The sequence below is a fragment of the Chiloscyllium punctatum genome, chromosome 1 (genome assembly GCF_047496795.1).
Source record: "Chiloscyllium punctatum isolate Juve2018m chromosome 1, sChiPun1.3, whole genome shotgun sequence".
In the NCBI taxonomy this organism is placed as follows: domain Eukaryota; kingdom Metazoa; phylum Chordata; class Chondrichthyes; order Orectolobiformes; family Hemiscylliidae; genus Chiloscyllium; species Chiloscyllium punctatum.
Window position 1 is genome coordinate 64,195,611 of NC_092739.1, and position 22,046 is coordinate 64,217,656.

The 22,046-nt window shown below is 39.7% G+C and overlaps 1 protein-coding gene across 7 annotated transcripts in view; it reads right to left on the reverse strand.

The window, feature by feature from the left end:
- arap2 (ArfGAP with RhoGAP domain, ankyrin repeat and PH domain 2) overlaps positions 1 to 22,046 on the reverse strand; it is a 320,143-nt gene that overhangs the window by 62,149 nt on the left and 235,948 nt on the right. For all 7 annotated transcript variants that reach the window (XM_072566652.1, XM_072566631.1, XM_072566592.1 and 4 more), the window contains 2 exons: positions 14,789 to 14,894; positions 4,052 to 4,199 (listed from right to left, as the gene is read on the reverse strand). In XM_072566652.1, coding sequence (XP_072422753.1) covers positions 4,052 to 4,199; positions 14,789 to 14,894 — 254 coding nt within the window. The remainder of the gene's footprint in view (positions 1 to 4,051; positions 4,200 to 14,788; positions 14,895 to 22,046) is intronic.

Sequence of the window (22,046 nt, forward strand, 5' to 3'; positions counted from 1 at the left end):
GATTTTTGCAGTTCATCTGGAGTGTAAGAGGACTTCTGATTATTGACTTACTAAGGGTTTCCAGGAGAAACAAATAGAAAATATAAGTGAGAATGAGAAAATTGATGGGAAAATTCTTGTCAGAATCCATTAAGTACCATTTTCTTCACGGTTTTTCCAACTTTGCTTGTTTTTTTTCTATCAGTTACTGAGTTTGATATTTATTTATACACTTCTTGTGTGCTCTTTAAGCCAACATCTGGGGTATTTTGGAGGCTTCCAGTAGGTACCTAGGTGACTGCCAAGGCCAAGGCCTGTCTCGGTGATTCAGCTAATAGATACCATTGAAAACTGAGTTTTGAGTTTGCTGCTGGCTCAGGATTTCATCTCCTTTCATTTTGTCTCTGCCTGTGACATGCACTTGCTTTCAAAGAATGCCAATACACTTTTTTTAACTTGGTTACGCCAGATACAGTGATCCAGCATCACCCAGGAAACACAGTTGTATCAAAACTCCAAAGTGAAGACTTTGGTGTCCTTGTAGCATTTCCTTTGACTGCCATGGAAGCACAGCCCAGACTCAAGCTCTCCTTAGCAGATTCACTTTGATGAGTGACTGCTATGTATTTTGCATTACACCATCAGTTCAACTCAGTTGTAATTGTTTCAATTTGTGAGGATACTTGGCATGCTATCTTAGGTGAGCACCACAGTATTTTGTCCTGTTGTACATATATATATATAATATATGCTCACAGACACCCATAATCAACTGATACATTCTATGCACGTACAATAATACATAAATGTAAATACAGACACATATATTTTTAATAAACATTGTTTTATCTGCCCAGCTTCTTTATTCAGATGACCATAGAGTCAGGTATCTAATATCCGTTGTGTACCCCAAATATTTAACTTGGTCAAAGTCCATCTCCAAGTATCTGCTCACCATTCTCCTCCCCGACCATTCCCCTCCTCCACCATCCCCCTCTCTCACCATTCCCCTCCCCCGCCATCCCCCTCCTCCACTATTCCCCTCCTCCTTTGTCTTCATCATTAATATCATTTATTCCTGATTGCTATCAGTTCTGATGATGGCATTGGAATTGAAATGTTAACTCTGCTTTCTTTCCACAGATTCTGCCAGACCAGAGTTTTACCAGCAACTACTGTTTCGGTTAATGCGATTGAAACTCAAATTAGGAATTACTTTTATAGCTTTCATGGCACGTTACTGGTAGCAGAGCAGCCTGCATGATGTGCAAGTCCAGGGGGGGGACTAGAGTTGGTGGGCCATCGAACAGGAGTAAGGACTTCACCCTTTAACCCTGTGCAAATTACTGTGCAGCCCAGCAAGAGAGGTCCCATGTGATTAGGCCTGATGTATCACAGGCCCAGCCTGGGGATCTCTGAGGCAACAATGAGGAGAACCCCTCCTGGTAGATTGCTTCTGTTTGTATGTTTGGGATTCCCCTACTTGATCCCACCAGAGTCACTAAGCCAATGAGAAAATGCCATGGGATCAGGTGTAGACCATTTAGTTCCTTGAGTCTATTCTGTATCCAGCTTACTCAGAGATCTGATTGGCCATTATATTTATCCGGTATTCCTTCAGATTCCTCTAAACACTTATCCAAATAAACTTAGTTAATGTAATCTCTCTTCATAATTAAACCCTTTGAGACTTCATATAATTCTGAGTAATCTGCACTGTACCTTTTCCAAGGTCAATATCTCTTTTTTGAGATTCAGTGCCAAAACTGAAGTTGACACTCCTCACGAGTTTTAAGAAGACTCTATACAACCACAGAATTATTTACTTATTTTTTAATCTTTAAGTTATCGCCAACTGGGATTAAAAGATGTTAGGAGCCATTTATTTTAAACAGAGGGCAATGAAGCATGGAAAATGTTTTTCAGAACAAGTCACTAACCTGAAACCATAATTGGTTATTTCTTCACAGATGATGCCTGAACTGAACATCTTCAGCATTTTGTTTTTTTTTCCATTTCAGCATCCTTAGTATTAAATATTTCAGCACTTGTCTCACAACTGGCAACCTAAGACTGATTCTTTTTTTTTTGTTTTTATTCATTCATGGAATATCGGTGTCACTGGCTGGGCCAGCATTTATAGATGCCTTGCGAAGATGATGGTAAGCTGCCTTCATGAACATCCATAGTCTATTTGGTGTACGTTCAGCCACAATGCTGTTAAAGGAGTTGTTCTTGGATCTTGACCTAGCAACACTGAAGAAACAGCACTGCGTTTGCATATCAAGATAGTGAGTGACTTAGAGGGGAACTTGCAAGTTGTGGTATTACCATGTATCTGCTGCCATTGTCCTTCTAGATGGTAGTGAATGAGAGTTTGGAAGCTGCTGACTAAAGAAGCTAGGTGAATTCTGGTGTATCTGGTACATAGTACACACTGCTTGTACTTAGCATCAGTGTTGGACGGAGTGGATGCAGTGCCAGTCAAGTGGACTGCTTTGTCCTGAATGAAGTTTAGATTCTTTACTGTTGTCGGAGCTGCACTTATCCAAGCAAGTGGGGAGTACTCCATCATATTCCTCACTTGTGCCTTGTAGATGGTATACAGGCTTTAGGGAGTCAGGAGGTGAGTTACTTGCTGCAGAATTTTCAATCTCTGATCTGCTCAGAAAGCCACAGTATTTATTTGGCTAATCTCGCTCCGTTTCCGATCAAGGGTAACCCCAGAATTTTGATAGTGAGGGCCCCAATGATGGGAATGCCATTGACCGTCTTTCTTCACATCTGTTGACGCTTCTCAAAACCAACTTGCTTGACCAAGCTGTTAGGTCACGTCTTCCAAATTGTCCTTCTTTGACTTGGGGTCACCTTTTTGTTCTATTCTGTGAAGCACTTAGAGAATACTTTCTACAGTGGAGCTGTTATATAGAACATAGAACATAGAACATAGAACAATACAGCACAGAACAGGCCCTTCGGCCCACGATGTTGTGCCGAACTTCTATCCTAGATTAAGCACCCATCCATGTACCTATCCAAATGCCGCTTAAAGGTCGCCAATGAATCTGACTCTACCACTCCCACGGGCAGCGCATTCCATGCCCCCACCACTCTCTGGGTGAAGAACCCACCCCTGACATCTCCCCTATACCTTCCACCCTTCACCTTAAATTTATGTCCCCTTGTAACACTCTGTTGTACCCGGGGAAAAAGTTTCTGACTGTCTACTCTATCTATTCCTCTGATCATCTTATAAACCTCTATCAAGTCACCCCTCATCCTTCGCCGTTCCAACGAGAAAAGGCCGAGAACTCTCAACCTATCCTCGTATGACCTACTCTCCATTCCAGGCAACATCCTGGTAAATCTTCTCTGCACCCTCTCCAAAGCTTCCACATCTTTCCTAAAGTGAGGCGACCAGAACTGCACACAGTAAAGACACAGGTATTCAAACATTCAGATTAGCTGGATCCTAGGTTGCATATTTTTGGTGTGCAGTTTGAGCTTCATTCAAAATTCACCTGTTCTGTACTCACCCTTCCAGATATAAAAACAAGTTGATGTTGTACTGGTATTCTTTCAAACTTTTAACAGAACTTGCAAACTTAATGAAGTTTAGGGGAAAAATAAGTAAGAATTCATATGACTAACGTATCCTTAATATTCTGACTCTCAGTTTCAAAGGAAGGAAATTTCCATCAATAAAATGTAAATGCATCATCTGTTCTTATCTGTTAGTTGTGGTCTTTCATATTTTTTTCTTTGTACACAATTCTGCAAGGCCAGCAGGCCACAAATGACAGAATACTTACTTTGTTGACATAAATTATACCAAAAATGAAAACTTAAAAAAATACATTTTAATGGTCAGATGAGGTCTTGACTAAATCTGAGTAAAGAGAGCAAAATTCTCTGATTTGTAGTCAGCATATGAAATGTGTCCAATATCATCTTTTGTCAATACATGATTTATTTTTAGGAAAAATCAATTGAAATTATTAATTGCTTGATTTAAAGAAGTGCAATGTGTGAAGAATGCATGACCAATTTATTCCCAAAAACATATACTTACACCAAAAAGTTGAACATACAAATTGATCAGATCCTCTACGACATTAACTTCTTGTTTGGTTTGACCTTCTGTTTGGAATAAGTAGGGTGAAAACACCTGAGACAAACTGTGTGTATTCATCTGATTCATCTTTGAACATTTCTGTACCCTGTTGGTGGGTGAGGGGGGACAGAAGGGGAAAGGAAAGTAAGATAATATGCATGCAATGTAACAACCTGAATGACATTCTCTGGAGCTTCATGTAAACCATGACTTCTTTGTACCCGAGGAACACTATCTGAAACCTGAGTGGTACAGAGCTACCTTTTCACTAGTGTATAAGAAAAAGCCATTGGAGCATGCAGTCTAGATTACTTACAGCGTGGAAACAGGCCCTTCGGCCCAACAAGTCCACACCAACCCATCGAAGCACAACCCAGCCCCTTACATTTACCCCTTCACCTAACACTATGGGCAATTTAGCATGGCCAATTCAGCTAACCTGCACATTTTTATTTGGACTGTGGGAAGAATTCGGAGCACCTGGAGGAAACCCACGCAGACACGGTGGCGGGGGGGGGGGCGGTGGGGGGAATGTGCAAACTCCACACAGTCAGTCAGTCGCCTGAGGCGAGAATTGAACCCAGGTCTCCGGCGCTATGAGACAGCAGTGCTAACCACTGTGCCACCGTGCCACCCAAACCACAGTTTTAAAGGAAGGGTGAGTACAGAACAGGTGAATTTTGAATGAAGCTCAAACTGCACACCAAAAATATGCAACCTAGGATCCAGCTAATCTGAATGTTTGAATACCTGTGTCTTACCCAACATAGGGTAGCTCCACTACCTCACTAATAGGAAAAAACATGAATTCAGTGGCAAGTGGCTTCAGCAGGAATCTGTAGGAGCAGTCCCAAAAACACAGACCTTCTATCTTTTCTAGCCTGCTAGCTATGGGAGGGGACCACTGTTGATCACCACTTGTCCCATTCCCTCATGCCTCTCCCACCCAACCATGGTAAGCAACCTGCCCTTGAACTGACAAATCACATGACCAATGGCAAACAAATGAGGCTGGTGGATCATTTTGCTGTGGTGCTCAAATCATCTTGCCCTGTGATTATACTCCAATTCAGGCACAATCTAATTGTCAAATATCAATCATGTTCTTGAGGAACACACTCAGAACATAAGTTGTAACTTGATCAAACTTTTGACCATCACGCTTCGCAAAGCCAACAGAGATTTTGATAAATAAAGTAAAATCTGCTGCTTGCACTTGCCATTCTTGTCATTGCTTCTGTACAGAATATATAGAGGGTGAATGAGCATGGAAAGTCTATACGTTGACATAGATGATAAAGGCCATGGGTTTGGGTAGGAGATACGAGTTGGCATGGAGGGTGTGAGGAATAATTTAGGATAGACAGATTCATGACTTAGCACATGGGTTGATGTACGAGTAAGACCTTATGAAGTTATATTCTGAAATTTTCCCACATTCAGACTACTCCACCAATGGACCGTGAACAACAAGCCCTTGAAAAGCTGGCCTGACTGCATTTAAGAAGTGGAGGGGTGGGGAGGTCGAAGATGCATGCACCAAAATGGAGCCAGTCATGCCAGTAATGCAAGGTGTGTTTTACTATCTGCATCCTATGCACACCCAGAAGTTGGGGGTGGCAGGGATGAGGGTAGGCATCCAGAATTAAGTCTAAGTCTTGACTGCCATTTTTAAAAGGATCACAGTGTCTCCACAACTGTGTGTAAGTCTGGGCCTCAATGTTTCAATGGAGAAAGTGAGGACTGCAGATGCTGGAGATCAGAGCTGAAAGTGTGTTGCTGGAAAAGCGCAGCAGGTCAGGCAGCTTCCAAGGAACAGGAGAATCGACGTTTCGGGCATCAACCCTTCTTCCTGAAGAAGGGCTGATGCCTGAAACGTCGATTCTCCTGTTCCTTGGATGCTGCCTGACCTGCTGCGCTTTTCCAGCAATACATTTTCAGCTCAATGTTTCAATGGTTTTATACAGGATAGCCATTCTGTATAGCTCTAAGTAAGTGGGAGAAATGAACAACTAAGTGCTAAAAACAGCCTTGAGCATTGAAGATGGTATTTGAGAGGTATAAAACTAGACATGGTAAACAAAGAAATGGAAAGTAGTTCTGAGCATTCTGTTCCACACAGGCTCTAGCAGGCTACAGAAGACAAAAGTTAACTTATAAGCAGGCTATTAGCACACAATTTGGATTAAAAAAAAACATTGTTTTCATTGACACTTGGTATTAAAGGGAACCTTTGAAGGGCAGTAATGTTGTAACAACATAACAGCTCGGTCTATCCATAATAAGGAATGTGAATAATGGTGACTAAACGATATCAAAACTACAGATGGGAGTAAATGACAAGTCACCAAGTATGGACCTTGTCGAAGCAACAGGCATTTGACTTGACTGGATTGTTTATGTAAGACTTTGTGAAACATTTTGTGGCATTATTGATGGTAGCTCTGTGGTTTTGAATCTGATTAAATAAATCCACCTCTCTCAGCAGAGCTTTTGTCTGAATGATTTGTCAATATCATTTAATTCCTTGGTTCAGCTTTAGTGAAGTGAGGTCTCAGGAGGGAGGCCTTACAAAGTCAACAGAGAACCCTTTGATCCCATGGTTCAAAAATTTAAAAAAATTATCTAAAGCTTCACAGAATAAAAGATAACTTTATTTCACCTAATTATAATGAGATTTAAACAACTGAAGGTAGGCATTTTTTCCTATTAGTCTGGAGTCTATGCAGATTTGTCTCAGATTTTAGAAGATAATCCTATTTCACATACTGAAAAAAAACTTTTCCAATAATGTTTTGGCAATAACTATGATAAATACATAACACACAAAATATTCCATCAAAATTTTTATGAGTTCTGTTCTGGTAACTTTCTTATTTAGTACAGAACTTTGGGCTACTGATAAACTTAGGACAGTATCTGGTACATCTGAATATATACTTTAATAATGAAATTTAAAAGGAGAAAATGCAAATGACTAAAAAATCTCAGCATGAAAAATAGCTAGCTGTGAACGAAGGATAGCAATATCAGATTTTGCTTTTTATATTCTTTCATGGAATGCAGGCATTGCTGGCAGAATCTGAATTTGTTGCCCATTCCCTGTTGTTTTTGAACTGAGAGTTTCATTGGTTCAGTTTTGAGTGTGGTTGAGCAAATTGCTGTGGGTCCGGAGTCACAAAGAGTCAGGACAGACCAGTTAAGGATGCCAGATTTTCTTCCCTAATGGACAATATGTGAAACAGATGCATTTTGAGTATCAATGAGACTAGTTTTCCATTCCTGATTTTGTAACTGAATTTAAGTTCAACCAGCTGCCATGGTGGGAGGCGGGATTTGAACTCACACGCACACATCCTCTGAATTACTAACCTAGTGACACATTATTATGACGTTGCCCTCTACTGTGAAAAAAAGTTGAAAACCAACTCCATTGCAACTGACAAAAGAAAAGCCTTATGACCAACTACTTCTTAATTTTTTCTTTTTCATTTTATATTTGTTTAAACTTCAGGCAAACAGTTATTATTCAATGTTGACTTTTACTTAAAATAATTTGACAATCATCTTCCTTTCCACACACTCACACATATATATGTATGGAAAGCAGCACTGTTCAAGTTCTCACATTACATATTCTCCTTCCATAATCTCTTAAGAATTGTCTGACTGTTTATGCTCAAGGTGAAGGATGTCACTGTTGGAGAATGGAAATCATTTTCCCTTTTAGCCCAGTGTCAACACTCTAGGGTCAAGTGTAGCCTGCACGACATACAAAGTTAAGCTTCAGTTAAAGTGTTCCAAAAATATACCTAACAACTGTTCTAGATCACCTCGTACAGCAGTGTACATATTTATTTTCTATATCAGGTGTCCTAGAAGCTTCTCTGAAAGACATTACAATTCGTTGCCAACCAAATATCACTGTCTCCTAAGAGTTCTGTTAAGCAAACCCAAATTAATTTCACTTAGGATGCTAGGTCAAGAGAAGAGGTGTTCGCCCATCAGTTATACGTGCATTCGACTCCAATCCCAGGTGATGAAAGAGTATCCTCTCCTTTTGTTTCATCCATTCTCTGCTTCTTTATTTCAATGTTCTGTTAGTTTCAGTGAACAGATGATATCAGTAAAAATCATCTACATTCTATATTAAAGAAGTTAACTAACAACTCGATGCAGAACGTGAATTGAATTTATACACTACTATTCTAAGAAAACTGAAAACTTATAGGTTTATCAAAATGAACCACTAGGAAACAAGAAAATTCAATATATTATATTTATTCTCTCAAGCATGAAATGCATCAAGCATCAGTAAAATGAATTGATTGATTCAGCATGCACTCTAAAAGTACATATATGCCAATGCTAATTCCTTTCTAATGCTTTTATTGTTAATAAACCCCAATATATTAATATTTAATTGATTTCTACAGATTTCTGAGCACAAGAGTAACATATTAACCACCAGGCATTCAGTTAATGGGTTATGGTGAGATTTTAACAGTGTAAAAACTGTGCACGGGAACAGTTAATATGGAGCTGGATATTTGTCCACTCTTATCCCATCCTGATCGGTCCAGCAAGACAATTTCTGCGTAAGATAGCTCCTACAATAGTGACTTCCCTACAAAAATATATCCTTGCCTATAAAGCACTTTGGGATATCTGGTTGTGATGTTAGAGGCTATAGTACTGTTTGTTGTCTCAGAGTTTCATTCGCAGAGATCAGGAATATTAGAATAAATGCTGGTGGACCCTACAGTATTATCTTTTGAAAATCCACTCATACTTAAGGTAAGAGATGTTGCTCATTCAAACCTTAACTCTCTGTTTATGTGAGTTAAGAGAGAGAGAGAGTTGAAAAACATGGTCACAACTTAGTGACACATTGTTTGAGCACTTCTGGTTGGACCAGAGAGCAAAATATGAAATGAACTCCAATTCCAACTTCATTAAAATGGTTCTGAGTAACACTGGGTGAAATCCATGGAATAACCAAACAACATGAAATGTGTGGTTTGTAATATTTTCCAGTAGCCAGCTCCTGTAGTTTAGCAACAGGTGCCCTTCATTCCACTTTAAATTTTACATTTTTTTGTCATATATTTACAAAGCGTAGAAATTTGGAACAGAAAAGTACGGATTGAACAGCCTTTTCCTATGCTTTATGATTCTCCCCAAACTAAACAATATGTGGAATTGACAAAAACCTACTGTGAGCACATTTTTTTTCCCAATTTGGAAGTTGTTTTAGACCTCATCTATCTTCATCACCAAAACTTACAGCTGAATCAATAGTTATCCTTGCCACATTGACAGTAATGCTTTCACCTGTTAGTTTGTAATCAATGTGTCTCAAAACCTAATAGACAAATTTTAACTAAACTTGGTATCCTGAAAGAGTGCAATCGAATCAGAAAGATTTTGACATTAGTGAAGATGTATATCTGGATTCTGGAAGGATCCATTAACATTGGGAGATTGGACAAATTTATATTTTTTAGGCATGTTGTTATTGGCCCAGCCGTTACGGTGCGACTTGACATAGTTGACAAAACTTGAGCAGAGTTTTCAGAGCGGGTTGCTGGTTGGGGATTATTCTGAAGGCTCTGAATAAGTAGAAGCTTCTAATAATAATTTCAAAAAGACTTATTTTCAAAACTTGAAGCTTGTAGAGCATTAGCGCAGCAGGGAAATGTCTCGGGAGGAACAAGGTAATTGCAAAAAAACTTAACGTGGTGAGGCAGAGGTATATATTCTACTGAGATACGCCTTCACCTGTCTGTTAATGCAACAGACATTTATGCATTGGACAACTGCTTTATCGTTTTCCTTTATTTCCTTTTTTCTTTGGTCCATATCAATGCATGCTGTAATTACTTTTGACAGAACATGATGTCTGACTCTATGAAACTCAGATCATAGTTTACAATAATATATCCCTTGGCATGGGGAGAAAAAGGCAGGAAAATAAATCTAACCTATAAAACCATATCACATCGATTCTTCCTTCATAATGCCAATGCCAAAGATGAACTGTGTACCTACATGGATGGTCAGAGACTAAATCATCATCCTCACCGCCCCCACCCCCCCACCCCCCCGCCCCACCAACATACTTGCGTCTGAATCTAGATATTCCTTCTAAGTATATCTGAAGAAAACAGCAGTAAAGGTCAAAATCAGAACAACTTATTAATCAAATTTGATAGAACTACATTGGGTACTTCTGCCACAACACTCTGGACTTCAGTATTTGCTGTACCAGAATACCATGTACATGTCTCTTGCAAAAGGTCACCACACACACACACATCAATGTCTGCTCTAATTTTGGAACTCTCCACACAAAACCCCTTCCTAGTACTGCTGTCCTCACAAAATTCACTCCCCAATACGTCACCCTTTGATGAAAATTCACAAGCTGTTTGAAACCATCCATGCTGCACCTCACTTACCATTTTGTAAAGACCTGTTCAATCCAACTAATTCCCATATTCCATTCTTGCACCCACCCAGGGCAACATTCCTGAGAAAGCTCTATCAGCAAGCAGCCTTTGGATCAAAGAATGGGAAAGATGAAAAATCACTAAAAGTTTCTTCTGACAAGCCTCAGCAAGCTTTGGACTACCATGAAAAGTATGGTCCCTGTTAAAACAGGTTTAGGCCAAGTCAGGGCACCTGTACAGCAGGAGCCTCAGTGTAAACCTCTTATGTATTTGCAAAGCAACACGAACAGTGCTGCATATCACAGAAGAGTGTCCCCTCCACAGGTCAATTGGCAGAATAAACCTCAAACCCAGAAAATGAGGAGTCTATCACTTGACTTCAGAGAGTTGTATTTACATAATGCATAAAATAATCAGAACACATTCACCCTCAGCAAAATGGATCAGCTCCATGACAGCAGAGTATTACTTTTCATGAGGAAGTCAGAAGCAAACATGCAAACAAGGGTGCCGCTCTATCTTTGTTCAACAAATAAGCTATGATATTGGAAAATGAAAATTCAGAACTAAACTTAAAGCACAAATCGACAAACCTCTACTTCTGGATAGTGGACGTGACAATATCTCAGTGTAACAAAGTTTAGAGAATTCCATCTGTCAGACAGTTATAAGTTCATAAGATTTAGGAGCAGAATTAGATCATTCAGCTGTACAGGACATTGGTTAGGCCCCTGTTGGAATATTGCATGCAATCCTGGTCTCCTTCCTATCAGAAAGATGTTGTGAAACTTGAAAGGATTCAGAAAAGATTTACAAGGATGTTGCCAGGTTTGGAGGATATGAGCTGTAGGGAGAGGCTGAACAGGCTGGGGCTATTTTCCCTCGAGCGTCGGAGCTGAGGGTTGCCCTTATAGAGGGTTGATAAAATCATGAGGAGCATGGACACTTTAAATAGACAAGGTTTTTTTTCCCCTGGGGTGAGGGATCCAGAACTAGAGGGCATAGGTTTAGGGTGAGAGGGGAAAGGGACCTAAGCAGCAATTATTTCATTCAGAGGGTGGTGTGTGCATGGAATGAGCTGCCAGAGGAAATGGTGGAGATTGGTATAATTACAGCATTGAAAAGGCATCTGGATGGGTATATGAATAGGAAGGGTTTAGAGGGTGATGAGCTAAGTTCTAGCAAATGGGACCAGATTAGATTAGGATATCTGGTCAACATGGACGAGCTGGACTGAAGGGTCTGTTTCCGTGCTATACATCTCTTTGACACTATGACTCTAAAGATATTGTGACACTGGAGACAGTTCAGAGGAGGTTCACGAGATTGATCCCAGAGATGAGGGATTTGTCATTTGAAGAGAGGTTTAACACTTTCGGCCTTTACGCTCTGGAATTTAGAAGAATGAGGGGGGATCAAATTGTGGTATTCAAGATGAGAAAAGGTGTGGATAAAATAGACGTGGAGCAGATGCTTCCTCTTGTGGGGCATTCTAAGGCAAGAGGTCACAGTCAGGATAAGGAGGAGCAAGTTTAAAACAGAGTTGAGGAGAAACTACTTCCCCCAAAGAGCTGTGAACCTGTGGGATTCGCTGTCCCAAAGTGTGGTGGATGTTGGGAGAGTGAATACACTTAAGGAGGAATTAGACAGCTTTTTAATTGGTAATGGTTTCCTGCCTTCTCTCCATATTCCTTCATCCCATTACTGGTTAAAAATCTGTCTAACTCCTTATATTTACTTCAATCCTCCTTACATGCCTTCAGTGCTACTACATCTTCCCTCAAATAAGGGGATCAAAACTGTGCACGATATACCAGGTGCAGTCTCACCAATACCTTGTATAGTTTCAACAATACTTCCTGACCTTTATATTCTATTCCTTTAGTATTAAAGCCAATGTTCTATTTGCTTTCTCTATTATCTACTGTCCCTGAATGCTAGTTTTCTGTGACTCATGATCGGATACATCTAGATCCCTCTGCACTGGTGCATCCTGAAGTCTCTCCCCATTAAGATAATATATCGCCTTCCCATTTTTTCAAACCAAATGCATGACCTCACACTCGTCCATGTTAAACTCCATCAGCCACATTTTGGCCCAATCTCCAAATCTATCTACATTTATTTAGGAGGTTCTTAATTCCTCATTGCAATTTACCATCTCGCCTATTTAAGAAACTGAGAAAAAAGTTAACATATATCCCTGGACCTGACCACACCATTAAGATTCTGTGAACTAAATCAAGAATAGTAAAGCTATGCACAGATTGAATGAGGAAAAAATAAATAAATGAGGACAAATCAACTTCGGGGTACATTAGATTGACAGTTAAAAATATAACTGGGCAAGGACAGAGAATATGCTGACTGTCTAATAACTATCGAATTCACAATAAGGAATTAGAAAATAAGCCACACACAACTGAAAATAAAGGTGAATAATAATTCTTTCTAGTTAATTGTAGGGCAGCTAATAAGATCCTACAGTAATATTTCACTGAGGTCAGAAAAATACTGCTGCGAAATGGATCAATTTGCTGGTCATCCATTTCTGAAGGTGTTATGTCATATTTACCACTGGTTATCTGGAACTGAACAGGAAGAATTCCACCTCAAAATGTCAACCGCTTCATTAAGTCTCACAGGCTAGTCAAGCTATTGAACCGGATTCAGTTATTGGATGACCTAGTTTGCAATAAAGAATTAACTTGATGCCAAGCTTGATTGCCAGTGTGCCATCTCAGATCTAAACAGACTGTGGATGGCTTCCAGAAGAAGAATTTTCAATAGGTGGTTATTAAATAGCTGATGAGAATCTTTCTATTAGTACAGTTAAATAATTTTATTAGTGCTCCGCTGTGCTACTACTAATGATTAGCAAGATCTCTGCTCTCCAATGAACTTCCAAGGTATCCTTATAATATCATGAAAGCCCCATACTGGGTTTGTGTTGATTCAACATGATGTGACTAGGGACCATCTGTATGGAGGTTATGCGTACTGGTGGATTTTGCTGCACAGAATAGCAGATTAAGCAACATAAAAGCTTACTGTTATTTGAGATGATCTTGCACACATGCGCTTGAAATGCTCTCTGTTATTGCCATACAGACCGTCTTTCGACACATGATGAGATCCAAGACTGATCTCCAAAGTGAATTTATGGTGGTTTGCTCTGAAGTGCCATTGAGTACCTCAGCAGATCAATGGGGAATTATTTTTGTCTGTGTTATTGTCAGAAAGATGACAACAATTCATTTGCTTATTGTTTGGTAATTTGAGCATGGCTTTAAACCTTATCTAGATGGATCATGAGCCTTTCAGAATCAATAGGTAAAGCATCAAACTACAAGAGGCATTTGGATGGTTATATGAACAGGAAGGGTTTGGAGGGATATGGGCCGGGTGCTGGCAGGTGGGACTAGATTGGGTTGGGATATCTGGGCGGCATGGACGGGTTGGTCCGAAGGGTCTGTTTCCATGCTGTACATCTCTATGACTGCATGACTCTATGACAACTGGCCTCAATGTTCTGACACTAGCTGTAACACTTCATATCGGTTTTACATGCATCGTCTGGATTCAGACATGACTGCAGTCACTAGGCAAAGTGTTTGAGGGCTTTCAACATTTGGAATCTCTTCTCAAGCATCAGCCATCACCATCAAGGGGAGGAGGAGTGAAATTGAACAATGCACAGCTAGTTTCAATAAGATTCCACATTTTAGATCAGAATAAGGACAAAGGCACTGTTTGGGATTCACCATCAATGGACTTATCTAGGGAACTTCTCTATGGAATTCACAGAGATCTTATTAATTCCTGGACATCTTATGTTCTGATGAAGGATTACCATCAACCCAAAATGTTAACTGTTTCTCTCCACGGATTCAGCTTTACCTGCTGAGGTTTTAATCATTTTTTGTTTTCACTCACTATCATTTTCCACTTCTGGCTAAGCAATCTCTAAACAAATGGCATTTGATATATTTTACTTTGGAAAAAAGAGGCCATGCAAATTATGTCATGAACTAAATCCTCCAATCTTTGAGGAACTTGTATGTAATGTATGAAAAAAACCATTGAATCATTATTCAATTACAAAGTACCTGTTAACTTGTGCCTACCCCAGAGAAAGGCAGATATATCCCATGCATATTTACCTGGAACTATTCATGCATTCCAACATGAACAAGGGCATGTAATGTTCATACTGAAGCTACAGAAATAAAATTCCACATACCTATAAAGGTGACCAATCAGTGCAGCAAGTGTAACCCGGTTGACACGTGGTAATGTCTGTATTAGCATTCGATACTTTTCCAACCGTTCGTTTTCGTTTTGTACATCTAATGACAAAAGGCAGTTGGGGGTTAAGAACAGACATAAATTCACAAAAAGGCAATAAATCAAATGGACTTAATATAACTGAAGTGTTTAACTCTATGGATGTTTTTAAAATTACAAGCCTGATTACCATCCTGGCCCTTTCTTCATGTAAAATCACACACCACCTTCATAAGCACAACTCATTATAGAGCAATGCCCTTTGTGACATAGGTAACAGGTTGCTGAGAGCTGTGTGTTCTCTCACAGGGCTCCAGCTCAACAGCTTTAATGAGATTATAAGCACTTTATGGCATGGAAGGCTTTGCTTACAGAATTCTGCAGGGAGTTAATTTTCACTTTCCTCGAAACAAACAAAACTTTTATGCAATTCAGCTTTCAATGAATTCATCTAGCAGTTCACTGAGCACACACGAAATACCTTTGCACTCTAGGGCTTTATGATTTATGGAGCTCACTGTGATTTGTGGTTTGGGGTTTGTATCTCACTTCAATGCAACCTTTGCTAAAATTACATTCTTAAAATATTCACAAGAAACATACAAACAAATTCATGATGCGTTTGCATTCGAAAATTAGATGCATTAAAATGCTTAGGTTGGGATTAATACATTTTTCCCACTTATACATGTACATTTAAATATATTGCTGTGATGATACAACTTAAATTAGATACGACTTGTGTTGGGCATTGTGCATTTAAATAGAAGCTTAAAAATGAGGAATTTAAAATCACAAAGCCTGTGCATGTAATATTGCTAAATGTCAATTTTGTAAAACGTTTAACCATTCCAGAATTATTCATCATTGTTTGGAGTTTAACCATATGAAAGTCATACACTGCACAAAATACTTATTCTTGGCCTGTCCTAATTTCAGGACAAACTCAGAAAAAAAACACCCATAATGCTGGAAGTCTCATGGTATTTGAACAAAAGAATACTCTGCTTTGCATCAGCAAAACTTCAATGAGTAAATGTCAGGTTAAAAAAAAACTAAATGAGTACGTGCCCTGCAGAAGTAGGTAAGCTGTTCCAGTCCAATGACATCCAAACAAAACGTGGAAAATTGCCAAGTTATGTCATGTTCACAAAAAGCAGGACAAATCTAATCCAACCAATTATGCCTCATTAGTTGATTCACAATCATCAACAGACCACGGGAAGTCGGGTTGTTAAGTGGCACTTACTCTGCAGTAGTCTCTTTACCTGAGGCAGTTTGGATTCCATGAGAACCATTTTCTCCAGATGTGGATAGAAGGAGCTTAATACAGTAAGTTAAGTGAAATCAAGGCAGAATATGACCGAGTATGGCACCAAGAGGCCCCAGTAAAATTGAAGTAAATAGGAACTGTGGGAAAGCTCTGCATTACTGGAGCTGTACCTAGCACAAAGGAATACCTTTGAAATTGTTGGAAGTCAATCACCTTAGTCCCAACACATTCTCGCAGGAAATCCTCCTGAGATTTTTTTTCTCTAGTCAAGCTGTTTAGATGTTATTACACACATCTGAAGCTCCTCTGGTAGAATTCCTGGATTATAGTCAGGATTAGAGGCACTGCTATGTCTCAGTGTTCCCATAAATCTTCTCTGTAGCTGGTTTCCTACCAACCTGTTCAGACATATCAGGGCATATCTCTGAGGCAGAATAATATTTGAGTCTGTGTCTTCTGGCTAAAAAGTAGGGGCATTACCACAATACTACAAAAGCCCTAAAATTCTGACTGTATTTTTCTTTTTACTTAACCTGTTTTTTTGAAACAGCCTGTTCAGAGATGTTATTATACACCTCTGGAGCAGGTGAGACTTGGACCCAGGTCTCCCAGTCTAGGGATAGGGACATTATCACTGCATTACAACAGGGTCCTGAATCCTCTCTGTAATTTCCTAGGTCTGATCATCTTCAGTTGCTTTATCAATAACTTTCCCTCCATTACAATGTCAGAAACAGGAATTATTTGTTGTTTAAAGCAGTGTTTGATTCCATTCACAATTCTTCTGATAATGACACAATGCTTACATGTAAGTTCAAGATTAGAGCCAGGCTTGAACTGAGAAGTAATAAATAACATTTGTGCCACACAAATAACAGGTAATGACCATTCCAAGAGCAGAATCTAACTCCTTTGGATGTGCGTTAGATTGAAGCCTTTTCAGTGAGAAGGACCCTCTAAATGAAAAAGATTTCTTTTTTCAGCAAGAAGCTTGTTAGAGGCAGGACAAATTCTCAGGGCAGAGCTGCAAGACCTTAATAATACAGGAGTAGCACAGTGTGGTGAAAGGATGTGCTCAACTGAGAGCAACTCTTGTTCTGTTTTGTTTTAGCTGGCTGTTTTGGCCACATTTAGTTTCAAATTCTAAAATGGGATCACAAATGGTTTGTTCAGTACCGATCTAATGGCCTTGCCATGACACTCCATATTCCAATATTTCTACAGGTCACAACTGACCTAAAACTTAACTAGACCAGTTACACATTACACAGTCTGGAAGAGGGAATTTAAGGCTGGGAATCTGCAATAAGCAACTTACATCTGATTCCTGAAAGTGTGTCCACAAAACTCAAGTTAGGAATCTGATGGACTACTTTCCACTTGCCTGGATGACTGCAGCTTTGATAACTCTCACAAATTACAGCACTGCTCAGGAGAAAGAATTCTGTTTGATTATCAGCTAATCCATCACCTTTAAATATTCATTTTATCCAGTAACAACACACAGTAATGTGTACCATCCACAAGATGCACTCACTGCATCTTGCTTCTTCCCAGCACCTTCCAAACACATGCTTTCTACCAGCCAGAAAGGTAATGGTAAATTCTATTCCAACTCACTGGTTGGATTTGGAACTGTGCTGCAGTTCCTTCATTGCCAAGGTAATAAAATGCTAGCAATCCCCTCCTAACAGCACTATGATGTACCGATCTCTGATGAATTACAAGGATTCAAGAAGGCAGCTCACCACTACCTTCTCAGCAACAGATAGGGCTGGATAACTATCTGTCCTTGCCAGTGACACACTGCCGAATGAATAAATAAAACAAAAGGTGTGAAGGTAATGTTCTGTTGAAAAGTGCAGAATTGCAATTTCTCAGGCATCAGAGACTGATTAGAATTAATGAAATGCAGAGTGCAGTTATCTGAAACTGGGCAAACAGAAGTCAGTAAACATAATAACATAAGGAGCTGTCTGTGATATTTATGTTACATTAAAATCATTTTTGATGCTATTGCTCCTAGCACAAGACACAAAACAGGTAAATCAAGTAACAGCTCTAATGACATGCAAGTGTAATAAAAAGTGCAGTCTTCTGATGATGTCCATTAGTGGACTAATAAAATGAATTCTTTCATAGAGGAATGTAGTTTTGCCTATATCTTCTCCCAGGGCTCAAGTTCTGGCTACCTCAGTCTACTCTTGACTGTCACCTGATAGATGTCAATTAAAGGTTTGCTGATGTGAAGCAGATTTTCTAGTTCCAGACACCAGCTGAATTACTGGTTTGTAACAAATGATGAACCATGAAAAAAACGAAAGGAAATTTGGGCAAAAATTCCCAGACTTGGCCTTTATGTGAGCATAAGGTAGCACTTGCAACAATTGTCACACTTTGCAGATTTTTGCTGGGCTAAGACAGCTTTGAGAGTGTGATTGTGAGGGTCCAATATCACAATATTAAAAAACGTCAATGTTTCTCTCTGCATCACTTTGTTACCATTTCAAGTTTTAGTCTGATATAAACTGGATGACCTGATGATGTAATCCAAACTCTTGTATTTAAAGGGTGAATGTCAAAGAATTTGAAGCTTTTAATAGTTTGTTCAAAGTGAGGGAGAAATGTTTTGTTGAATTCTGGATGATCCTGATGTAACAATGACCCTTGTTAATTCCCATCTCAATTGTTGGCTAGTCTTCCAAACATTATGCCTGCAGTAGGATTATTCAAAAACTGCTTGTGCCCTATTCCCATGAAGTCACCTGGTAATCTGTGCCCTCATTGCAGAACTGGGAATCAACTTGATTGCACATTTTAAATTCATAGCATTGACAATCAGATTTCAACTTTCTTCTTGACCTAGTACATCCTGAGCACTGCAACATTTCCAATCCTCCAACATACCTGTACTCTTCTACTTCTTTACGCTTAACTAATTGACCACTACCAACCTTGCTTTTAGCTGTCTAGACCTGAGCTTTCATAGATTTATCCAGTAGCTCCTATATCTTTTCCCTTTAATTTCTCCAATCTGTTTTCATCTTTAAGACGCTCACTAAAACTAATCCCCTTGATTACATTTTTGATCATCACTCCGAATGGTGCTTTATGAGGTTCAGTGTTCTACTTTGCTTGACAATGTTAGTAAAAGGAATACCACATCATGTAAAAGAAAAAGCGTTCAATAAATACAAATTACTGTCGATGTGCTTATCATCCATTGTGTCAATGGACTCATAGATTTGTTCCTTTGTCTCCTGTAGGACAGTAAACTGTTGCTACTGCTCATATTGCACCCAACTGGAGGTCAGTAAAAGCACCATTCATGATTCAGAAGAACTTCAAAGTGTAAAGAGTAAACAAATAACTGTGAACACAAATTTCCATGAACAGGTCGGACAGCAACACCGAGCTTTTATTGCACTACTCCTTGAGTTTTAGTCAGCTCCATCAACAGCTTAGTTTCCAGAATTTTAAGAGACCCACCCCAGCACTGACAAGTATATTTTAATATCATTCCAATTGGGCAATTAGCACATGCTAATCGGTGACCTCTCTCTCCCAGGTATTTGCATATAACCAGCTTCATGCACAGTTAATGAGTTGGAGAAGCTTTCTCATTTAAAATAAAACAGAAATGCCAATGCTGGGAATCTAACACAAAATCTGAAATTGATGAAGAAACTCAGCTGGTCTGGCAGCATCTGTGGAGAGAAAGCAGAGTTAACTCCAGACTGGAGTTCAGTTCCAAAGGAAGGTTTGAAATGTTAACTCTGCTTTGTCTGAACAGATTCATTCAGACCTGCTGAGTTTCTGTTGTTTTCAGTTCTTGATAGCCTTGCATTTTCGCTACGTTTAACCATTTACAACTAAATGTCGAAAGACAACTCCTGTTTAAAACATCCCCTATATCATGCATATATGCGTGTGAAGAAACAAAACCTGCGTAAAATGTTGTTCTCTAACATATTTATGATCTGACAATACTAAGAGCATCTTCATAACTTACTGAGTACACAACAGTATAAGTATTCACCATAGTCCCAGGTGATCATAGTGCTGTTAAAGAGTCATAGTCATAGAGATACACAGCATGGAAACAGACCCTTCGGTCTATCCCGTCCATGCCAATCAGCTATTCCAACTGCTAGCCCTGCCTGCCAGCACCCAGTCCATATCCCTCCAAACCCTTCCTATTCAAAAACCCATCCAGGTGCCTTTTAAATGTTGCAATTGTACCAGCCTCCACCACTTCCTTGGAAGCTCATTCCATACACATACCACCTGCTGCGTGAAAAGTTGCCCCTTAGGTCTCTTTTATATCTTACCCCTCTCACCCTAAACCTATGCCCTCTAGTTCTGGACTCCCCCAACCCAGGGAAAAGACTTTATTTATCCTATCCATGCCCCTCATGATTTTCTCAACCTCTATTAGGTCACCCCTCAGCTGCAGACATTCCAGGGAAAACAGCCCCAGCCTATTCAACCTCTTCACATAGCTCAAATTCTCCAACCCTGGCAACATCCTTGTAAATCTTCTCTGAATCTTTTCAAGTTTCACAATACCCTTCCAATAGGAAGGAGACCAGAATTACATGCAATATTCCAACAATGGCCTATACAGCCGCAACTCCTCTACTCAATGCTCTAACCAATAAAGGAAAGCATACCAAAAGCTTTCTTTCACTATCCTAACAACCTGCAATTCTACTTTCAAGGAGCTATGAACCTGCACTCCAAGGTGTCTTTGTTCTGCAACACTCCCTAACACCTTACCATTCAGTGTATAAGTCTGGCTCAGATTTGCTTTCCCAAAATGCAGTACCTTGCATTTATCTAAATTAAACTCCAACTGCCACTTCGCAGTCCATTGGCCCATTTGATCAATTCCCGTTGTAATCTTCACTGTCCACTACACCTCCAACTTTGGAGCAAACTTACTAACAGTACCTTTTATGCTCATATCCAAATCATTTATATAACTGTTGAAAAATGGTGGACTCAGCACCGATCCTTGCGGCACTCCACTGGTCACAGGCCTCCAGTCTGAAAAATAACCCTCCACCACCACCCTGTCTTCCACCTTCGAGCCAGTTCTGTATCCAAATGGCTAGTTCTCCCTATACTCCATGAGATCTAACCTTGCTAACCATGGGGAACCTTGTCAAACGCCTTACTGAAGTCCATATAGATGATGTTCACCGCTCTGCTTTCATCAATCCTCTTTGTTACTTCTTCAAAAAACTCAATCGAGTTTGTGAGACATGATTTCCCATGCAAAAAGCCATGTTGACTGTCCCTAATCAGTCCTTGCCTTTCAAATACATGTACATCCTGTCCCTCAGGATTCCTTCCAACATTTTGCCCACCACCGACGTCAGGCTCACTGGTCTATAGTTCTCTGGCATGTCCTTACCACTTTTCTTAAACAGTGGCACCAAGTTAGCCAACCTCCAATCTTCCGGCACCTCACCTGTGACTATCAATGATACAAATACCCAGCAATCACTTCCCTAGCTTCTCAGAGTTGTAAGGTACATCTGATCAGGTTCTGGGGACTTATCTACTTTTATGCATTTCAAGACATCGAGTACTTCCTCCTCTGTAATGCTGACATCTTTCAAGATGTCACCATCTATTTCCCTACAGTCTATATCTTCCATATCCTTTTCCACAGTAAACACTGATGCAAAATATTCATTTAGTATCTCCCCCATTTTCTGTGGCTCCACACAAAGGCCGCCTTGCTGATCTTTGAGGGACCCTATTCTCTCCCTAGTTACCCTTTTGTCCTTAATGTCTTTGTAAAAACCCTTTGGATTTGCCTTAACTCAATTTGCCAAAGCTATCTCATGTCCCCTTTTTGCCCTCCTGATTTCCCTCTTAAGTATACTCCAACTTCCTTTATACTCTTTTCAGGATTCACTCGATCTGTCCT